We start from the raw sequence: 23,015 nt of genomic DNA on the forward strand, positions 1-23,015 counted from the left end.
GTGAAATGGAGGCCAAAAAAAAAAATCTAATGAAATTAGCTGAGTGTTGTGGATTAGGGGGTGCAGACACAAGGCCAGAGTTTGTAATGAGTCTGACAAAAACTGGACTCAAGATGGACTTTCTTCTGTCCTTAATATTTTTCTTGATTCCTGTATAAGATGTGGTTAAGAAATTGCTGGTTTTGCAGTCAAAAGACTGGATTCATATCCTGTTTAATTTTGAGCTAAACACTTAATCTCTCTGGTCATCAGTTTTTTCTTCTATAAAATGGGATAGTTAGACTAGATGAAGCTCAATGTCTCGTTCAGCTCTAAATCCATTATCCTATATTGTACCATCTAAATCAAACTTAGCACTGCCCCAAGAATTCTCAATTGTCACCGCTGAGTTCTTGAATTATGTGCCACTAACTTGGTTGATTGTGTATCTATTCCTTTGCTTTTTCAAGATGCTGCTTAAATTTCACTGACTTCATCAAAATTAATCTGGCCTCAGAAATTTACTGCCTTGTGTGACCCTGGACAAGACACTTAATCTCTGTCTGCTTCAGTTCCCTAACTATAAAATTGGAATCATAATAAATGCCTACTTTACAGGATAATTGTGAGAATAAAAGGAGACTATCTGTAAAGAATTTAGCATGGTGACTGGGACAGTGTAGTTTCTTTAAAAAAAAAAAAAATCTTTGTTCCCTCTTGCTCTCCCTTCATTTCCTTCCTTTTTAAAATTCAAGATCCTTCTTAAATTTCAGCATTCTTAGAAAGTCTTCCCTGATAAAGTGGAAGTGAAATATTCAAGCTTATCATTTAAAACCTACTAACCACAAAGATAGACAAGCAACCAGAATGGAAAACTTTCCCCCAAAAGAAAAGATAGTATTGTGTTGTTACTTGCTGACACTCTGATAACATGACAACCCCTTAAAGCCAAGAATTGCATTATCTGTAATTAGTGCATAGTACAATTTTCTTCATAGATATTCAGCACTCCAGCATGATAAATATGGAAATATGTTTAGAAGAATCGCATGTTTACCCTGTATTGGATCACTTGTTGTCCAGGGGAGGGTGGGAGAGGGAAGAGAAAAAATTGGAACACAAGGTTTTGCAAGAATAAATGTTGAAAATTATCTTTGTGGGGCAGCTAGGTGGCACAGTGGATAGAGCACCAGCCTTGAACTCAGGAGACCCAAGTTCAAATCTGGTCTCAGACACTTAACACTTCCTAGCTGTGTGACTCTGGGCAAGTCACTTAACCCCAGCCTCAGGGGGGGGGAAAAGAAAGAAAGAAAGAAAGAAAGAAAGAAAGAAAGAAAGAAAGAAAGAAAGAAAGAAAGAAAGAAAGAAAGAAAGAAAGAAAGAAAGAAAGAAAGAAAGAAAGAAAGAAAGAAAGAAAGAAAGAAAGAAAGAAAGAAAGAAAGAAAGAAAGAGAGAGAGAGAGAGAGAAAGAAAGAAAGAAAGAGAGAGAAAGAAAGAAAGAAAACTATCTTTGCATGTATTTTGAAAAATAAAAAGCTATAAAATTTTTAAAAGGAAGCATAAAAAGATATTCAGCACTTAGTAAATATTGCTAGGGAATGAGATTAGTCAAATGCTAGAAAAGATTATTCAGAAAAGACTTGGCTTCTTAAGTTACATATTTAATTATTGCCCTATTTGATTGTAGGGGATTCACCAGAAAAAGTGCTGGATATATTATGATTTGTTTCTTATGCATCCAATTATCATTGTGTGTTTGCACCTTGTTTTCATGATAATTTAAATAATTCAGCAAGAATTTATTAAACATACTTCTATTATTCTAATATAAATATTTTATATATGTATGCATGTACATATATGTAATATGTACATATAATGTTACACAAGCACATTATTGACCAATAGGAATTTATTAGTGCTTGCCCTGTGCAAGAATAAGGTTAAAAAGAATGAAACAATTTCTATACTCAAGGAGTTTACATTATTACATTGAATGACAAGTGAGAAAAAACGGTAGACTTCTTTAAGGGAGTTTTTGATAAACTTGGCAACAGAAGAACATGTTCTTGGGGAAATCTAACGGCCCAGAATAATTTTTAAATTATGTTTTTCATTTGATGTTCATCAAGGACATAATAAAGCTTGACTAGAACAGTCTGCAAGTAGTACCTAATATGTGGGCATTTTGTTTTTACCTACTCTGATGCCTTGTGTCTTACAGCTAAGTTGAGGGTAAGGGAAGGAAAAAAAAGTGATAAGGTAAATCTGTTATTATCCAGTCCTTTCCAAGACATTATGATTATTGACCACCTAAATCTCTTGGCAGATGACCTCATTTTCTAATTTTTTGAAAAAATTAAGGCCTTTCCTCTGGAGAGCTCACATTTTTCATCCTTCAACTTTCAGAGTATGAAACCTCCTTGCTAGGATGATTCCCTTTGTTAAGTTTCATCCACCGCTTGGTGGATGGACCACAGCAAGTCAATACTGTCCATGGAGTTGTTTTGCCTTCCCTATTGCCTTCTTTCTCAGGGACTATAAATATGCTTGTTTCTTATACCTGTTCCAAACTTCTAAAAAATAATCCAGTCTATACTTGCTGTCTTTACTTCCTTGCTATTTTCTAACCCACTGTAATCTGACTCTGGTTCTCTCACTCTGCTGAAACTGTCTCTTTACTGATCTGTCTGCTGTGCTGATAGTTATACTATTGGAGATGGGAGAAGGAAGAACTAGGACGCAAATACTCCTTGTGCTCCTAAATTGTGTCTTCCCACCATGTATAGGCCCTCACTCTCTCTCCTCTCTTTCCCATATACACTATCTGCTTTCCTCATTCACTGATACTTGACCCACTTTTTCAAGCTCCAGTTTTGTCCCCAATTCACTGAATTCCTCTCATGCTAATTGATCTTACATTAAATTCACTCTCTCTCAGTGTACCATAAGATTAGCTCTTGTTCCACCTTTTTTCTTCCACTACACCCAGTTGGGTGTCTAACCACTAATAACTGATACCAGCATGAATCAATCAACTAATCAACACGTTTTTGTTAAATGTTTATCAGGTGTCAGGTTCTGGGTTTAGCTCTGGGGATATTAAAAAAGTAAAAGCACCATTCCTACCCTCATGATCCAATGGGTGAGACACATGGAAATAACTAGGTAAATACAAGATTTATACAGAGTAGATAGTAGGGAATCTCAATTCTAAGTCACTAGCAAAAGTGGGGATTTGGATTTGGGAAAATCTTCTGCAGAAAATGGAATTTCAATCGAATCTTGAAGGAAGCTAAGAAAGAAGGAGAGCATTTTTAGACATGGGAAGATGATATGCACTTAGGAAAGTGAGTGCTCTGTGTAAAGACCAACAAAAAGGCCTTTATGGCTAGATTATATAGTGAGTGAGCAGAGGAATAAATAAAATTGGAAAATTAGGAAGAGGCAGCTTGAGAAGGGGTTTAAATTGCCAGAGAACATTAGATTGGATCCTGGAAGTAATAGGAAACTACTGGAGCTTATTGAGAAGAGTGATGACATGTACTTTAGGAAAATCACTGGCTGAATGAGGGATGGATTAGAGGAGGAAAGGTGAAACAGGGAGATCAATTGGAAGGCTATTGCGTTAGTGTAGGCAAGAGGTGATGAAGGTTTATGCTAAGATTGTGGTTATGTGAGTGGAGAGACAGGGGCATATATGAGAGATGTTGTAAAGGTTGAAATGTGATTTGAAAACAGATTGTACATGCAAGATGGGTGAGAGATGAATTGAGAATAAAACCACGATTGTTAGTGTGAGTGACTGAGAGGATGGTGTTGCCTGTTGGCAGAGAAAAATAATGAGTTAAATTTTGGACTTGGTGAGTTTCAGATCCAGTCTAAGATATCCAAAGAGCAGTTGGTGATTTAGGGCTAGACCTCAGGAAATAAGAAGATCAGGACTGGATATATAGTTTTGGAATCACTTGCATAGAAATTATATTTGAACCTATTTGAACCTATGGGAACTAATAAGATCACCAATAGATGGTATAGAGGGAGAAGAGAGGAGGGCCCAGGACAGAGTGTTGGGGGATGCCTATGGCTAGAAGGCATGACATGGATCAAAGTTCAGCAAGGAAGAGTGAGAAGGAATAATCAGGAGGAAAATCAGGAGAGAATAGGGTCATGAAAACCTAGGGAGAAGAATCTGCAGAAGGAAATGACCTATAATGTTAAAAATCACAGAAAAGTTGAGGATGAGTATTAAGAAAATGCTATTAAATCTAGTAATTAAGAGTTCATTCCCAATTCTGTAGAGGGCAAATGAAAGCTGAATTATGACATCAGTGGATTTAGAAGCAAATTAGAAGTGAGGAAGTTGAGGCACTGAGTTTGTATTCTCAAGGAGCTGAGTGGAGAAAGAAAGGAGTCAGATTCAGACAAGGCTACTTCCTGATGTTCTTGAATAGTCTCAGAGTATTGTGAACAGCCAAATTCCCTCATCACCAGGTATACAGCTATTTGCCCTTTCTTTACTCCTGTGATACCTTTAACCTCAGACACATAAGTTTCCAAACTTTGTTCATAATTATATTAGATATTCAGGTTATATTAGATAGTTAGGTAGCTCAGTGAATAGAGCACTCAGTCTGCAGGAAGACCTGAATTCAGATCTGGCCTCAGACACTTATTAGTTGTGTGACCCTGCCTAGTCATTTAGCCTTTGTTTTCCTCATCTGCAAAATAGTGATAAAACATAACATTTATCTCCCACGTTTTTGTGAAGATTAAATGAGATAATATTTGTAAAGTATTTAGCACAGTACCTGGCACATAGTCATTGTTAGCTATTAGTAGTAGTAGGAGGAGGAGGAGGAACAGCATCAGTAATAGTAGTAGTAGTAGTTGTTGTTGTTGTAGTAGCAGTAATAGTAACAGCAGCAGTAGCAGCAGCAGTAGTAGCAGTATTAGTAGTAGTAACAGGAGCAGCAGTAGTAGTAGTAGCATCAGTAATAGTAGTAGCAGTTATAGGAGTAGTAGCAGTAGTAGTAATAGTAGTAATAATAGTAGTAATGGTAGTAATAGTAGTAGGCATAGCAGCAGAAGTAATAGTTGTAATAGTAGTAGTAGTAGTAATAGTAGTAGTAGTAGTAGTAACCGTAATAGTAATAGTAGTAGTAGTAACAGTAATAGCAGTAGTAATAGTAATAGTAGTAGTAACAGTAATAGTAGTAGTAGCAGCAGTAATAGTAGTAGTAACACTAATAGTAGTAGTAATAGTAGTAGTAGCAACAGTAGCACTAATAGTAACAGTAGTAATAACAGTAATAGTAGCAGTAGTAATAGTAGTAGTAATACTAATAGTAGTAACAGTAATAATAGTAGTAGCAACAGTAGCATTAATAGAAGTAGCAACAGTAATAGTAGTAGTAGTAGCAGCAGCAGTAATAGTAGTAGTAGTAATAGTAATAGTAGTAGTAACAATAGTAGCAGTAGTTGTGTAGTAGCAGAAGTAGCAGTAATAGTAGTAGAAACAGTAATAGTAGTCATAGTAGTAGTAATTACAGTAATAGTAATAGTAGTAACAGTAATAGCAGTAGTAATAGTAGTAGTAACAGTAGTAGTAGCAGCAGCAGCAGCAACAATTCTAATAGTAGTAGCAGCAGTAGCAACAGTAGTATGGTGACTATTCCTAGGAGGTTTTCTAAATTTGCTGGAAGACATTGCTTCCTTACTTTACCTGTTAAGATCATTCTCTTTCTTTAAGTTTAGGTTCAAATACTTTTTTTCCCCATGAAGCCTTTCCTGATAGTAACAGATGATTATCCCTTTCTTCTAAAATTTGCCTTGAACTCTCTTTTACCTCTTTCTTAGTTTTCTTTGTATAATTCTGCTTTATGCCTATATCACATTGCCCTTATTGATTGTTAATTCATTGAGGATAAAGACTTATTTCTCATTTTTACATTTCTAGCATGTAGAACAATGTCTTGGATATGACAAGTGCTTAATAAATGCTAATTAAATGAATTAAATTGTGACCACCACATGCACCCTGAGAAAATCACTGGACTCTATAGAGGCATATTAACATGTACTGAATATGACTCATTTTAGAAGTTCTGAATGTTTTATCTTTCTCTAGCCTTATGATTTAATATAAAACAGACCCTAACCCTGGGGGGGGAAGAGATACTTTTGATCAGAGTTGACATCCTATGTGTACTTCAGCATTAGTCTCATCATATAGAGAGAGGAGTACATAAGAGAAAGGTTGATAGTGCTTCTGTGTTTTCACTTGTGGCAGCAGCAATTTCCTCATTTTTAAAATGAGAAAGTTAGATTAATAGCTTCTATTTGAGCCAAACCTCAAAAAGCTGGCACTTAAAAAAATACTAATAGCTTTTTTATTTTTCAAAATGCATGCAAAAATAATTTTCAACATTTGTTCTTGCAAAACCTTGTGTTCCAATTTTTCTCCCTCTACACCTTTCCCCTTCTACTAGACAGCAACCAATTCAATATATGTTAAATGTGTAATTATTCTAAACATATTTCCACATTTATCATGCTGCACAGGAAAAATTGGTTCCAAAGAGGAAAAAAATGAGAAAGAAAAACACAAGCAAGCAAAAAACAACAAAAAGAGTGAAAATACTGTGTTGTGATCCACATTCAATCCCCATAGTCCTCCCTCTGTATGCAGATGGCTCTCTCCATCACAAATCTATTGGAAATGGCTGAATCACTTCATTGTTAAAAAGAGCCATGTCTACTGCAGTTGATCATCACATAATCTTGTTGTTTCTGTGTGCTGTGTTCTCTTGGTTCTACTTGCTTTGCTCAGCATCAGTTCATGAAAATCTCTCCAGGCCTTTCTGAAATCAGCCTGCTGATAGTTTCTTACAGAATGATGATATTCCCAAACATTTATATACCATAACTTATTCAGCCATTCTCCAAGTAATGGACATCTACCTGGATTCTAGTTCCTTGCCACTTACAAAAAAGAGAAGCTATAAGCATTTTTTGCACATGTGGGTCCTTTTCCTTTCTTTATGATCTCTTTGGGATACAGACCTAGTAGAGACACTGCTGAATCAAAGAATATGCACAGTTTGTTAGCCCTTTGGGCATAGTTCCAAATTGTTCTCCAAAATCATTTGATCAGTGCACAATTCCACCAACAATGCATGTGTTCCAATTTTCCCATGACCCCTCTAACATTTATCATCATCTTTTCCTATCATTGTAGCTAATCTGAGATGTGTGAAGTCACATCAGAATTGTGCTAATTCGCATTTCTCTAATCAATAGTGATTTAGAACATTTTTTCAGATGACTAGAAATGGTTTTAATTTCTTCGTTTGAAAATTGCCTATTCTCGACCCTTTTTGTATTTTTTGGCTTTTTTCAACAATGAGATAATTCAGGTCAATTCCAATGATCTTGTGATAAAGAGAATCATCTGCACCCAGAGAGAGGACTGTAAGAACTGCATGTGAATCACAACATAGTATTTTCACCTTTTTTGTTGTTGTTTTGCTTGCTTTTTTTTTCTTTCTCATTTTTTCTCCTTTTTGATCTGATTTTTTCTTGTGTAACATGATAAATGTGGAAATATGTGTAAAAAATTGTACATGTTTAACATATATTGAATTACTTGCTGTCTAAAGAAGAGGTGGGGGCAAGGGAGGGAGAAAAATTTGGAACACATGGTTTTGCAAGGATAAATGTTGAAAAATACCTTTGCATATACTTTGAAAATAAAAAGCTATTATTTAAAAAAATGAAAATTGTTCATATCATTTGACCACTTATCAATTGAGAATGGCTTTCATTCTTACAAATTTGAGTCAATTCTCTATATATTTTAGAGACAAGGCCTTTATCAGAAACCTCGAATATAAAATTTTCCCCAGTTTTTTACTAGTACTCTCTTAGTTCAAATTTGATATCAGGATTAAAGAGGGAGGAACTTATAAGTCATTGAACAGTTTAAAAAAGGGAAGTTTTTTTTTTTTTCCTTTTCCTACTATAGTAAAGATATCCAATAAGGCTCCAGTGGCATTTAGCCATAGACCATGGTCTTCCTCCTTTCCACATAGAAATGTGTCTGGACTACAGGGCAGGGTACGTGGTGCTTGCAGTTTTTGTTTTGTTTTGTTTTGTTTTGTTGTTGTTGTTGTTGTTGTTGTTGTTGTTTGTTTGTTTTGTTTTGTTTTGTTTTCTGAAGCAATTGGGGTTAAGTGACTTGCCCAGAGTCACACACCTAGGAAATATTAAGTGTCTGAAACCAGATGTGGACTCAGGTCCTTCTGACTTCAGGACTGGTGCTCTACCTACTGTGCCAGCTAGCTGCCCTGGCACTTGTAGTCTTAAGAAATCTACAAATTTGGGGGTTATGTGCCAATCCTGCCTTTCTATGCCATAAAGCTGCTGCTTCAAGGGAAGCAAAGGTACTATAGACTTTGCCTCCTTTGAGGAAAAACTAATTCTTGTCATAGAAGAGAAGGAGAAAGTAAGGTCTTATCCCGTGCTATTGGGAAAAGTGGAGAAGCATGAGCCTATCCCCTGTTAGGAGGAAATGCTGGTAGATGAGTCCTATTACAGCTTTTGAGATCCCTTTGACTGAACTCCTTTTGATAGCTCTCCTATTTTTTCCTTCCATACTGGGATCTGACTGAGAAATTAAACAAGCATAATGACACGGACTCTGGGGTCTTTATCTGTCTTTATTCCCACTCACAATAGCGAGTCAGATCCTCAAATCATGGTTAGCTATATCATCTCTCCCTCAAGGATCTATACTAACTCAAGGGATTATGAGATACACTAAAATGTCATTAGCTCAATCCTTCATTCTGATGTGCTTTCCCCAGTGACTATTGTCACTGTCACATGCCAAGTAACATTACTTATAGTGGACAATCAGAGTGGTCATCCTCAATTCTTGTGTCTTTGCCAGCAGAATATAAGCTCTGGCAGTTTCTACCTATCAGTGCCCAAGGACCAGTCTAAAGATGGAGAGACTCAGTAAGCTAGTGATGATTTCTTTGACCATAGAAACACATGAAACAAAGGAAAAAATATGATTCTCAGTCCTGTTAGTAATGAATTGGTAGAAAAAGAAAAGGTCATTGGCTTTTAGATAATCTAAAACCATTAACTTAACTATTAAATTCTCCAAATAGCTGTTTCATGCATTTAAACAGAAATAAGTCCACTGGCTAATGAATTGCAAAAGTGAGCACAGGGAGGGATAGTGAGATGCTAGTGGTTCAGGTTTAAGAACTATTTTCTTCTGGAAGAGAGCCAGGAGGTCCTGACTATACCAAGCACCAAACAAGATCACAAACAATGAAATTAATTTTATCTTCCCAGGAAATTGATACTAATATGCTAGCCATGTAAAAATCAGCCATTAGTGCAGTCAGACCATTGGACTGACTAGTCAGAGAGAAAGTCAGAATCAATATTAAATTAGAGGAAAGTACAATAAATTTGAGTAGATATTGAGAATGTTTGTATAGCTTCAGCTTTATCTGTTCAGAACTGCTATCTGTGCCCCAAACTAAAAAGTAAAACAAAAAAAAATATTGACTTTGGTTATCTCTAGTTCCAGCAAAAGTTTAACTGATGCAAAGCAATCATTACAATGAAGAGGCTAAAAGAGCCTAGAACCAGTCTCAACCAGGAAACACTTGATATCTTTGCCAAGTGGAAAGACATGGCAGCCAAAAGAAATACTGTTTTAGAATATAAAATCATGTGTTAAAAAAAAGTAAGAGGAATATAGTGAAAGATCACAGGTATGATTACATCAAAGCCAGCAAAAAGCAGTGAACTTAAAGTCTTCAGAAAATTTGGGATAAGATTTTCAGCAGCAGCATCATAGAATTATGAAAGGTCATAGATTTATGAAAGAGGAATTCCCTAGGAATAGTAAGGTTCTCTGGATGATTTTGCAGATGATATTGTACTATTTGCATCAAGCTCCAGTACCTTATAGAACTTTGTCAGTGATATCCAATGATTTTTCAGTAGAGATGGTAAAGAACAATGAAGGGGAAAAAATTGAATGAAAGTTGCTTATTTTTAAGATTCATTGTTGGATGAGCTGTCTATTAAAGTAGTATCTTAGCATATTATCTCCAAATGGCAGTTAGTTGGGTTCAGAATGAATAGGAGTAGTCTGGATTGTGCTGTTCTTTTGATAATCCCAAACTGCTCATTGACATAAAAACACTGTCTTTTTAACAGAAATGTTCTCCTGATGATGTATGTAGTGTGCATTCGAACACCACAGAAGTAAAGCTGCAGATGACCCAGAGGGCAGTGGAAAGATGCATGGTAGGTGCAAGTAGACTTTAGCATATTTCCAACAATGTTATCATAAAAGAAATGTATTATTCGAAAAAGAAGTGAGTTAGTCTTATAGCAAGAGAGATGGCTAGCATATAGAAATATTGAGATTAAACTGGTTAAACTCATGAAACACTTAAAGGAAGACTCCTGTGAAGGATCATGGATGAGAATTAAATCGGAGAAGATGTAGATGGGTTGTAATATCCACTAATGAAGAGAATATACTGATCAAGAAGTACACAAATCTATTGAATTTTGGCAGTATCTATTGTTAGTACTAAATAAACTGGTTATTAAATGCTTCATTAGAAACATGTTCTCAATATATGTACTATCCCTTCATCAGTGTGGATTGAAACTTATTAATACTCTCTTACCTTGTATGGTTCATATTTTTTCCTTGAATCCTTTATACAGAATAAAATCTACTTGACCCAATCAAGGCCTTTCACTGGTTCTTTTAATATTTTGTGGATACCAGTGCACATTTAGGTAATTCATTGCTTACCCTTTATTCTTGATACAAGATTGGTCCATCTTTCATAGCTAGAATTGCAGAAACATAGATTAGATTTAGAGCTTAAAGAAACCTAAGAGGCCATTGAGTCCAACCCCTCTTATTTTACAGATGAAGAAATTTAAGGCTGAAAAAGAATAAGTTATTCACCAGAATCACACAGATTGTCTTCCTGACTTTAAGTCCAGAACTCTATCCACTGCCCTGTTTATGTCCTATCACACATAAAATTCATTGCTGGAAATATGCTGCATTTGACTTTTTTCCTCACAAATATGCTTTATATTACCTTCAATTGTAATTCTTTGGCAGTTGTAGTGTCCCATTATTCAGAACCATGTAGATAGTGTTATTTATTGTTATCAGGGTTAAAATGATGGGCTTTTGCAATAGGGAATAGATTGAGATAATTTAAAGTGCTGTTCAATTTCTTAAGTGCAATTTAATTCACTTTTTTCCCTTTTATTTCATTCTGAGACCAAATTCTTTGATGCCTTTTCAAGATCTGTGTACTTATGGATTAAGCCAATATATTACTCATAATCATAGTTCATTATTCATTTGTCATAATTGGGGCAATATATCTATGTGATCCACTTTATTTTTCCCTTTTAGATAGCTAGGCTGGTCTCTTTTGAATCTCAGTGGATTACACTGAGGAAGCAGCACTATATCACAAGGACATCTATCCATTAATAGGAAAATTCTCTTCTTTTGGACCTAGTAGTTGAGATCTATGCCAGTCACAAACACCTTTAAAGTTCAGCATATGGTTGTTATCTCTGTAATGCTCATGTTCAGTTTTGTGATGTTCACATCAGTCATAGAAGAAACTTTGTATTATTTTGAAACTTTTTTGAAACTGCATTTTGCTCCATAAAGGCACACTTTTTTATAATTTTTAAAATTAGTAAATAATAAACAGAGTTGTTGACTTTGCATTCTTTTTATGTATGACTATCAAAACATGATCTGTAGAAAATCAATTGTAGGGGCAGGTAGGAAGCACAATGGATAGAGCACTGATCCTGGAATCAGTAGGACCTGAGTTCAACTTTGACTTTATACATTTACTAGTTGTGTATCCTTAGACAAGTTACTTAATCCTGGTTGCCTTCAAAAGAAACAGAAAATCAATTTGAAAAGCCTCTTTTCTTCCTGTATTATGTGAGTGTGTGTGTGTGTGTGTGTGTGTGTGTGTGAATGATACCTTTGACATTATCTAGTGACATTTTTCATAACAATCTTATAACAATGAGGGAGTAGCCTTGTGAATTGTTAGTTGTGGAAGTTTTCATGGTGGCTTTTTATTTTGATAATATTACCATCCATAATTTTTCCATTCTTTTATAAACTTTCTCTTTGACTTATCTTGAAAATCGTACTTGTTTGACTTTAAAATTATGTCTCCCCCAGCCTAAATTTCCTGAATAAATGAAGTATTTATTAAGCATTTACTATATACAAAATGCTATTCTAAGTGCTAAGGGTACACATAGAAAAGTAAGCCAGTCCCTTGACTCAAAGAGTTCACATTTTAATGAGAGAGACAACAAATATAGAAGATTTCAGCTGCAAGTCTTCTGGCTATTGAGGTATGGCAGCAAACCAGATGACAATACTTCTTTAATGTCATTTCTGTGGATAAAATAAAATAGGATTCTGATGTTGACATGGGCAAGGACTTTCTTTTCTGGGTCTTTAATAGATGGTTTATTAAATCATCTGCAAGAGCAGTGGGAAGCATCTGTACAGGCGTTGTTTCCCAGGTTGATGGCTGAGAGCCTTGAGCTAGAGGTAATGCCATTCCCAAAGTTCTTGGGTTCAGGTTTCTGGGATGTCTCTAAGAGGAGATGTTGGCAAAGGTGGTAGTATTGGTTTGATGGTTCTGAATGTGCCACTTTCTGTCTCTCCTTTGGGGTGCCTTGCCTTTTCAGATAGACTGGCTTGCTTTTTTTGTGGGTAGCAGTTGGTGGGACTAGGTGGCTCCTTCTCCACAGGAGCTGTCTCCTCAGATGATGATAATAAAGTCTGGACTAGAAGCTGCCCTGCCCAAGACTCTTGTACTTATCTACCTATTGATGGCATTTGGTTAGCAATTTTTGCATAATGATAAGGAAGACAGTCCCCTTTTCTAGAATGATTTTTCCCTTCAATGATAGCTATGGTGTCTGGGCTACCAGTAGATCTGGTAGTTTGAGAAACAAACTATCTTCTTCAGGGTCCAAGGGAAGGATGGGGTTCAAGGTGGGGTTACTAGGCTGACTTTGCTTCCTTGTCTGTATTTCTTCTGTATTTCATCAGGTCCAGATAGTATTTTAGCAAATAAATAAATAAATCTGTTTTTTAAATTAGGAACTTAATTATCAATTACCACAAATATTCTAATGTTCAAAGAACAAAAATGGGCGGACATGAAATTGCCTTATTCTAAATTCTAACAATTGTCCTATTTATGACCTCGTCTGAATTTATTTGTGTTTTCTTGTGTTTTAAATTCTGTATCATCTTTCATTTCTTATTCTGCATCTCTGTCACTTCCCACTAACTCATACTCCCCTCCAGAAGTCCTGCCTTGTAACAAAAAGTATAATTTATAACTGTATGTAGCTTTATTTTATTAATGTTATTTTCACTTTCATATTCATAGAATATGTTGGATGTGTAGGAATCCCAAATGTGACATTTAACTATCTTTTCTGATGAAAATGTTAGCAGATCTGTTTCATTTCCTTCCAGTTTCATCTCCAAATGTCCTTGGGAATATGATTTTACTCACCCTCATATTAAGTTCTCTATCTTTGCAGTCTTCTTTTCCCATAGTTAACTTATTTTTGGAGGGGTAAAGAGACCACAACCCGATGATTGATGGCAGGGTAATGGTGATGGTAGGTAATATTTCTAACCACAACAACTCTTCAAAACCATATACTTAGTGACTAAAACAATTTTCCTTAGTTACATGGTTTATTAAACATAAAGAAATTAGAGAGGAAGCCATTGAAGGTTTGTGTTCTGACTTGTTCAAAGAAGTTCTGATGTTGATGAAATTATAGATTTTTGAAGTATTAGAAGAAGGATTTGTGATTTCATCTTTTCACCAACTGCATATCCATCTACAACTTAGTGGATGAATCTTAAGAAGTTGGTGGAAGTCACAGAGGTTAATAGACTTTTCCAGTGGCATACATTCACAAATGTTAGAGAAGGAAAGTGGAACTCAGCCCTTCTTGTCTCCAAATCCAGCCCTCTAGTCATTATAACACTTTCCAAATGAAATATGAATTATAATCAACAGATCGGATAACAATGCTTTTCTTAATGTTATGTGGTACAGCTTGTGTTTGCACTTGTTGAGTATTCACAAGGCTACTTATAGGCTGCCATAGAAATAGCATCTTACACTGATATGTTCTGCCTTTCATAAGGTTATAGAACGACTGTGTCTTTTTATTATTAATCAGCTAGGGAGTACAGTTTATAATTTTGTCCAGCAGGTGGTGCTGTGCCTGAGCCATCAGCTTAGTGTTGTCATCAAGATCTCTCAGACACCTGTGCAAAGTCACTTGTTATATATCTGACAAGTGAATTGCCCCAAGAGGTTGTACAAGAAACAACGTCTCCTTGGCCTTGGTTCTCAACCTAGAGTAAAAGATGTTGACATATGTACCTGGGTTATTTGAAAAATTATAGGAAAATCTATTCACTATACATCTAGAAAATTTTCAATCTCAATCTTGACAGGCAAGAAGTTTTCATTGGTTACATAGTTTATTAAACATGAAAAAAAATCCAAAGGAACCATTACATATTTTTCTCATCAACTAGTTTTTCCCAGACTCTCTCTACCTGTAAGTTTGGGAAAGGGGAGGGTGGGTAGAGGGATTGCTTCTGTCCAAGATCCATTTCCAGTTTTAAATTTGAATAGGGAAAGCAATGAAATAAGGGGGCATGACAAGGATCAGCTTGGTTTACTAGCTTTCTGACCACCAAAGAAGTTTCATGCTAGCTATAAGTCTAGTCTTAATTTGTAATCCTTTCCACAAAGCTTTGTCTCAGTTTTTGTCCCAAGATCAGCTTCTCTAGGACTCTGCTCCTGGGTGATCCATCCCAGCTGCTCCAGACTTATGTCATAGCAGAAATCAGCAAAAGACTAGTCTCATGGTTTCCTTCATTCTTTGTCTTACTCAAATGACAAAGAAAGGCAAAGGGGAAGGGCCAACCTATATGACTGCACACAGAATTTCATCTGTTTTTCCACTTGTTGCACATACAGACCTTTTGATTTAATTCCCTGTGGGAACCTTCAGGACCCTTCTGACCCCTATAAAGATGAAATGCATTAGAGATCCCTGCTATATTCCTACGTATAAAGCATGCAGTCCTCCATAAACTTTTCCAAATGAGCCCATACCATAATATCTTCAGTTGCCATGTCTCCAAAAATGTCCTCTTCCATTCATGGATTCCTAAAGGCTGTGGTATTAGAAAACAATTTTTACCATGCTGGAAAAACCTCAAGTTTGAGCCTGGCAATAGCTTTCATCATTTGTTCAAAAACAATGCTAGCTAAGTGCAAGATGGTTCATTATCTGAAGGCTGGCTACTAAGTGATGATTATTTTTAATTCTTTTTTTATTATTTAGTTTTAAAGAAAAAATACAAAATAATCCTGAGTCCTATATGACCCTCTTCCAATCAAATGGTTGATAAGCAATTATTAAGTGCCTTCTATGTTCCAAACATTGTGCTAAGTAGTAGAATACAAAGAAAAGGGGAAAGATAGTGTCTACTCTCAAGATGCTCACAGCCTAAAGGAGGAGAAACATGAAAACATCTCTGTCCAAACAAGGATAAACTGAAGGTAACCAGGAGAGGGAAGATGTTAACATTAAGTGGGGATTAGAAAACGCTTCTCACAGAAGATGGGATAATAACTACGCCAGGGAAGTCAGGAGGTGGAAAGGAAGAGGGAACAGCTAATAAAAATGCCTGGAGTCAAAAGATGAAGTGTTTTATTTAAGGAACAGTCAGGAGCCCAAGTCACTGAATTGTAGAATATGTGACAGGAGAGAGTGGGACTGATGGAAGAGACTCAGGATGCTGAGAATAAAATTCTGAGATCGTCTGCCAACATTAATTTTACTGTTGGTGCTCTTAATGTGTGGTCTTTACCCAAGATCAAGGAGCTGATATGCCATTGGAGGGGATGAAGCACATGCATGCTGACATTTTAGCCATAAATCAAATAAGAAATAATCAATGGCATCTTTTGAAAGTGTTTTGAATGAGTCTACATACCTACACTGTCAGGTTCCTGGCATTAAATTCATCCATCTTTTAAATGCTTCTACTGAAAAGTCCATCTATCTGCTTTTCACCAAAGAACTAGCTGATAATTCACTCCACCCCCAAAGCAATGTTTGGCCTTTCCCCTGGGAAGAGAATGTTGGCATGTGTCCCTACTCCTTGTCAGATAACTGCAGCTGGATAATTGTATGAAACATTCTTCTCAGTTGTTTTTCTTCATTAGAAAATAGAGATTACATTCATTATGATCAGGTACGATTTTATTTGATTAAAGCATGATAAGTAGACCACTGACTGATTTTGTCTTTGTTTTCTGTGCTTGGAACCTAAGAAACCTGGTAATATGCAGGTCTCACATGATCTCTACACTCCCTCCTTTTGGAAGTTTATTAATAAAGATACAAGAAGAAGCAAGCCTCCCAGAACATTTTGCCTTTCTTGTAAAATCTGTCTATATATGTCAAGATGGAGATGGACATGACAAATCATATACTCAGCAGATCAAGCTTTTTTTTTTGTTTGCTTATAACGCTTTTTTTTATTGCAAAGAGGAAACTTTCAGTATTTTATCTTCTTTCCACAAAGCTTATTCACTAATAAAAACAATTTTTTAAAAATTATGAAGTGGAGAACATTTTTTAACTCTATAGTATTTTTTCAGTTTAGTATATTTCCTAATACATCATAGAAAAATAAATTTAAGTGGAGAACATTTCACCAAAAAACACAATTAAGGAACTTGTTGTAAATCATCCCAATTGACTTTTTAACCTTTGGGTGGGCAAAGAATGTGCATTCTGATTTTACTAGATATTTAGGGCAGTCTGTAGGTGGCATTCTGGTCCTAGCCATCCCTATGAAATTTGGACCTGGAGAGATCTCATTGTCACATTGGATTAGGCCAGGCTAGACCTCATTGTCACATTGGATTGGGTCTGGCTAGATCTCATTGTCACATTGGATTAAGCCTGGCTAGATCTCATTGTCACATTGGATTGGGACTGGCTAGATCACATTGTCACATTGGATAGTTACTCATAGCCTTCTGTCCCCTTAAACATTTTCACAGAATAAAGCAGGTTTAAATAAACATCAACAACATTCTTGGAAAAATAAACCACAAAAGGACATTATGAAGTAGAGAAGTAGAAGGAGAGAAGTATCCTTCTTATTTGTCTTTGTGATTTTGTAGGGAGGAAAAAGACTGTATAATATAAACATCAAGGTTGTGGGGTTTTTTGAACACCAGTTGATGAACTTGATTTTTTTTAATTGTCTTGATTACTTATCAGCTTAGAAGGATCTGTTGATGATATCTCTTCTTGTGATAGCTTGGAGAGAAGGGATATTTATAATATCATTTTTAAAAAAGATGGTCGGGATTCACAGGCACCTCATAGAATTCCTTTAGTCCAACTCTCAGCAACTATATTCTCTTCAATAAAACTTTTGACTGAAAGCCTCATGAACTATACCATTTATGTGCTACAAAAGAGCAGAGCTATCTCTTGTTGTTCTTTGGAAGAATTTTTAAAAGAGCTTTCCATGGATATTGACCACAAAGATTTCTATCAAGAATGACAAATAATTGAAGACTTTGCCTCCAAAAAATACTAATGAGGAGGGATAATTTTCTTGTGAACTTCATATAGTATATGGTATTTGTCTTTTTTCTATGACCAAGTAATTATTATCTATCCTCAAGGTACAGGCTAATTTTCTGGAACAGAAGGTAAGGGAGTTTGAAAGATGTCTTTTTTTTTTTTAACTCTTTAGGGTATCAGAAAGAAAAGTATTCCTTATAACAATGAAGAAGAGTTTTCATGTTAAAACAAAAAAAGAATAGGAATCTTAAAGGATAGAGGGAGGAATACAGATTAGAGAGGAGTAAATAGCTGCTTTTTCATCAAGAAATTATTATGTCAATTCATGTTTGTCATTGAATGAGAGATTTTCTAGTAAGGATAAAAAAAAATGAGTAACAGTTGTTAGTGATATCCTTCTGTGGAGTAGTGATAATAGAGAGGTCAACTGACTTCCTGTGATAAACTACTCTATACTCGTCAAATTATATGATTTCTACTCATGTTATTCTTGAAATAACAGAAAACCTCTAAAGAATTATCAAAGCAAATGACTGTTACACATTTCATATGAGCACAAACGATATTTCTAGGTAAAATCTTTTATGTTGATAAAGAGAAAGAAATTGAAGATCACAGGAACACATATGATGTTTTTGTTGCTGCTTAAAATCAAGGTCTTTAGAAAAGGGAGATTTGGGAAGCAAACCTTTAAACACCACAAAAAAATGGTGTTTAAAAGGGGGATTTATATTTATATTCCTTGATAGTTTAAAATATAGGAATGATGGATTTGGGGATATAAGTAAAATATACTTAATAAGACAGGTGAGAATATATTTGTCAGGATTTTTTTTAAATCTAATCCAAAAGATTTTAATGTCAATAGAAAAGTAGGAGGGGGAACCTATTTCTCCAATCTAGATACCAGAGACAGTAGCAACAATGTAGCAAGAATAAGCAATAGAAGTACTGAGAAATTCATTTTTAAAAATTCAAGACAATGCTAGCAACAAAACCTATAATTTCTGATATCTCTATGCAAATACACAAAATATTAAAGAATGGGGGCAGCTAGATGGCACAGGGGATAGAGCACTGGCCCTATAGTCAGAAGGACTTGTTCAAATCCAGCCCCAGACACTTGCTAGCTGTGTGAATGGGCAAGTCACTTAACCCCAATTATCTCAAACCAGAAATAAAATAAGAAAAACAAAAACAAATTATTAAGGAATGAGCGCTACATAAGTTGGAGAGCATATGTACATGGTGACAAATCTGAACCATTCTTCTCTCTCTCTCTCTTCTTGTTCTTCTCATTTTCCTCTCCTTTATCTCTACCTCCTCCTCTTCCTTGTACTTCCTCTCTCTCCCCCAGAATATGAGATATATATATATATATATATATATATATATATATATATATTTAGATACACATGTATATGAGTATGCATATATGTGTACATATGAATAGAGGGAAAATTTAGGTAAAAGATGAGAAATTATCATTATATCTTAAGAAAATATAATTATGTGCAGAAGTCCAGGATCATGGAAATAAAGTGAAGAAAGTTTAGTGGAAAAATCAAAGGAGGCATAAACAGAAGTGATATTATTGGAGGACATAGCAAACCATCTGTACGGAAATATAAAATGGATAATGCATTTGCAAAATAGTTCACAAGCCTAGATGGTGGGATGATATAGTAATGGAGGGGATTCCAGTTTTCTTGAATGCCATTGAAGCTTCCTCTCCACACAAAGCAGGGAAAATAATTTCCTGACATTCTTTTAATGGTAACTTCATCCTTCAAAAGGCAAAGGAAATAACGAAGGGGAAATTCTATTCTACATCTGATTCCCATTAATAAGGATGAGCTAGTTGCTGAGGTGAAAATGATGGAAATCTTTTAGAGGAGTAACTTCTTCATGTTAGAATTTGTAATAAGCAAAGGAAAAGGAATCCAGAAATAATCTTACAATGCACCCTTGATTTTGGGAGAACAGATTTCAAAGGTTTCAGAGTAAGAATAAGTAGGATCTCATGACATAAAATTCTAAAGGACAAGTCAGAAGAGGAAGCTGAGTAACTTTGAAGAGTGAAAATAAGATACACAGAGAAACAATTCCCACATGAAGGAAAAGTGGAAGTTATCTAATTAGACTGATGTGGATTCACTAAATAATTGAATGATTTGGATTTTTTAAAAGATATATATACAGAATATTGAAAGAAGGAGAAGTAAAATAAATATCCTGTCAAAATCACTAAATCTCACAGTAAACTAAGACAACAAAAATGTTTTTAAAGCTGTATTAGAGAGGAAGATTAAGGGAAAAAGAGAACCATTGATTGGAGTGGATAGAACAAAGTAATGGGTGATGGAGGGAGGTCAAAGTTGTTTAACTTTTAAGTTTCTTCTCTTTTCTTTGAATAAAAGAATAATGTCTGCACGAGAGAGGACAGAACAAGAAAAAATGGTTAGGGAGTTAATACTCAAGATAATAAGGGAAATAGTAATAGTATCTGATTCTCCCTGATGAGTTCAGGTGATCAGGTACTAAAAGATCTAGAAAATATGATTTTTGAAGGATTGTGAAGGGACAGTATAAATACTGCAGGATTGCTAAAAACAAACAAACAAACAAAACAAAACAAAAACAACAACAAGAAAAAAAAACAGATATTGTCCTAATTTTCAAAAAACGGAAAACTGTAGGATTTTCAAACAATAGATAATGATCTTTGATCAATGAAATTTCCTGGGGAAATTTTTTCAATAATATGTTATTTTTCCAAAGACATGTAAAAAGAGTTTTCAGCATTGATTTTTCTAAGAATTTTTGTTCCAAATGCTTCTTCTTCTGTTACCCCCTCCCTCCTTAAGACAGCAAGCAATCTGATATAGGTTAAATATGTGCAATCCTTTTGAACATTTTTCCATATTTGTCATATTGTGCAAGAAAAATCAGACCAAAAGGAAGAAAATCACGAGAAAGAAAAAGCAAGCAAACAGTTTTTTTAAAAAGTGAAAACACTATACTTTAATACAAATTCAGTCTCCAATAATTGTTCTATCTCTGGATATGGATGGCATTTTCCATCCTAGGGAAAATTTTAAAAAGCATTATTAAAGGAATGGCTAATTAACATTTATGGAAAAAAAGCAGTAATCACAAAGAGTTGGCAAGACTTCATCAAGAACAGGTTCATGTTGAACTAATCTTTTTTTACTGTCATGGTAAATATAAGAGATTATATAGTTATAGTTTACCTAATTTTCAGGAAGCGTTTAACTTCTTTCCCCTGATACTCTTGTGAGCAAATTGGAGAGCTAGACAATAATACAATAGGTAAAACAACTGGTTGAATGGTTGGACCCAGAGAATTGTCATTAATGATTTAATGTTAGCTTTGAAGGAGAGCTTTGCCCTAGAGATCTGAGCTGTTTAACTTTTTTGTCAGTGCCTTAGATAAAGGCAAAGATGGCACACTTATCAAGTTTGCAAGTAATGTAAAACTAGAGGAGATAGCATATTGCAGAACAGAAACAGAATATAAGAAATCAAATAATATGAAACAAGGGGATACTTTTTTATTTTTGAAATGGTATTTTACATTTTCCCATTACATGTAAAGATGATTTTAACATTCATTAAAAAAAATTGAATTCCACATTTTCTTTCTCTCTCCTTCCCTAAGATGATAAAGCAATTATATATATTATATATGCAATTATGTAAAATATATTTCCATATTAGTCATGTTGTGAAATAAGTAACAAAAGAAAAAAAGAAAAGAAACTGAAAATAGTATGCTTCGATCTGTATTGAGACTCCATCTGTTCTTTTTCTCGATGTAAATAGCACTTTCCATCATGAGTACTCTGGAATTGTCTTGGATCATTATACTGCTGAAAAAACCTAAATCATCCATATAGTTAATTGTTGCTAATACTATGTACAATGTTCTCCTTGTTCTATTCACTTCACCCTGAAGCAATTCATATAAATCTTTACATGTTTTTCTGAATCTACCTGCTTGTCATTTCTTATAGCACAATTGTATTTCATTATATTCCTGTAGCCAACTTGTCCAACCATTGCCCAATTTATGGGCATCCCCTCAATTTTCCATTCTTTGTCATCACAAAAAGAGCAGCTATAAATATTTTTTAGCTGTAAGTCCTTTTCCCTTTTTAAAGCTCTTTTTGGAATACAGTCCTAGTAATGGTATAGCTGGATATACATAATTTGATTGTCCTTTGGGCATAGTTCCAAATTGCTCTCCAGAATGGTTGGATCAGTACACAACTCCACCAGCAGTGTATTAGTGTCCCAATTTTCCGATATCCTCTCCAATATGTATCCTTTTCCTTTTCTGCCACATTAGACAATCTGAGTTGTTTTAATTTGCATTTCTCTAATCTATAGCGATAGAGCATTTTTTTCATGATTAAGGTAGCTTTGAATTCTTTATCTGAAAACTTCCTATTCATATCCAAAGGAATATACTTCAGGTCTTACACTTAGAGTCAAAAATTGAACTCAATTAATCAAAGATGATATCAACATGATTAGACAAAAGTTTAACAGAATAAGCCTAAGGGTTTTTAGTGAAAAGTTCAGTATAAGTAAGCAGTGGGCTATGACAGTCAAAAAATCACCATTATTTTAGGTTATATTAAGAGAAGCACACTTTGCAGCCTTAGAGAGACGAAAGTCCTGGTATACTCTATGCTAATTAAGCCACATCTGGAAAAATGTTCCATTTTGGATTCTACATTTTAGGAAAGAAATTTTCACTGCGGCTAAGTACTCAGAAGTTGACTTTAAAACTAAACTCTAAAAGATGATAATGGAATGAAATTCAATGACCAGAAGAACAATGGGGATGCGAAGGGGAATGCCTACCTCACCTAGTGGAAAGTACAGACATGATACCCATTAGAGAGCAGTAGCACAATGATATCACCAGAAGACAGTATCATGGATGTGAGTTGCCCCATCCATGGGTGTAACCTGGCCACAGGAATGTGCCCTTTCATGCATGCCCTCTGGCAACATGTGTGCTCTGGGTGTGCCCTTCCCACCTATGGGAGAATGTTCCCCGTATGAGCAGGGGAGGATTCTTACTTTGTTTCCAGTGAATGAATCAGTCAACAAGTATTTATTGTAGAGTGTTTATATTCTCAAGGAGCACATGTTCTCATTTAATTTTGGGATGACTGGTAAAAGTAAATAAACTGATATGGAGCTCCTGAGATACACTT

General features: G+C 35.1%; 1 protein-coding gene across 4 annotated transcripts in view; it reads left to right on the top strand.

Annotated features, from left to right (window-relative positions):
- The window catches only part of WNT5B (Wnt family member 5B), a 147,349-nt gene that overhangs the window by 52,394 nt on the left and 71,940 nt on the right, over window positions 1-23,015 (top strand). For 3 of the 4 annotated variants that reach the window (XM_074269379.1, XM_074269380.1, XM_074269381.1), the window contains exon 3: window positions 10,228-10,317. The exons of the other annotated variant lie outside the window; for it this stretch is intronic. In XM_074269379.1, coding sequence (XP_074125480.1) covers window positions 10,228-10,317 — 90 coding nt within the window. The remainder of the gene's footprint in view (window positions 1-10,227; window positions 10,318-23,015) is intronic. 4 annotated transcript variants of the gene reach the window in all.

Source organism: Sminthopsis crassicaudata, chromosome 5, assembly GCF_048593235.1.
Source record: "Sminthopsis crassicaudata isolate SCR6 chromosome 5, ASM4859323v1, whole genome shotgun sequence".
NCBI classification, from domain to species: domain Eukaryota; kingdom Metazoa; phylum Chordata; class Mammalia; order Dasyuromorphia; family Dasyuridae; genus Sminthopsis; species Sminthopsis crassicaudata.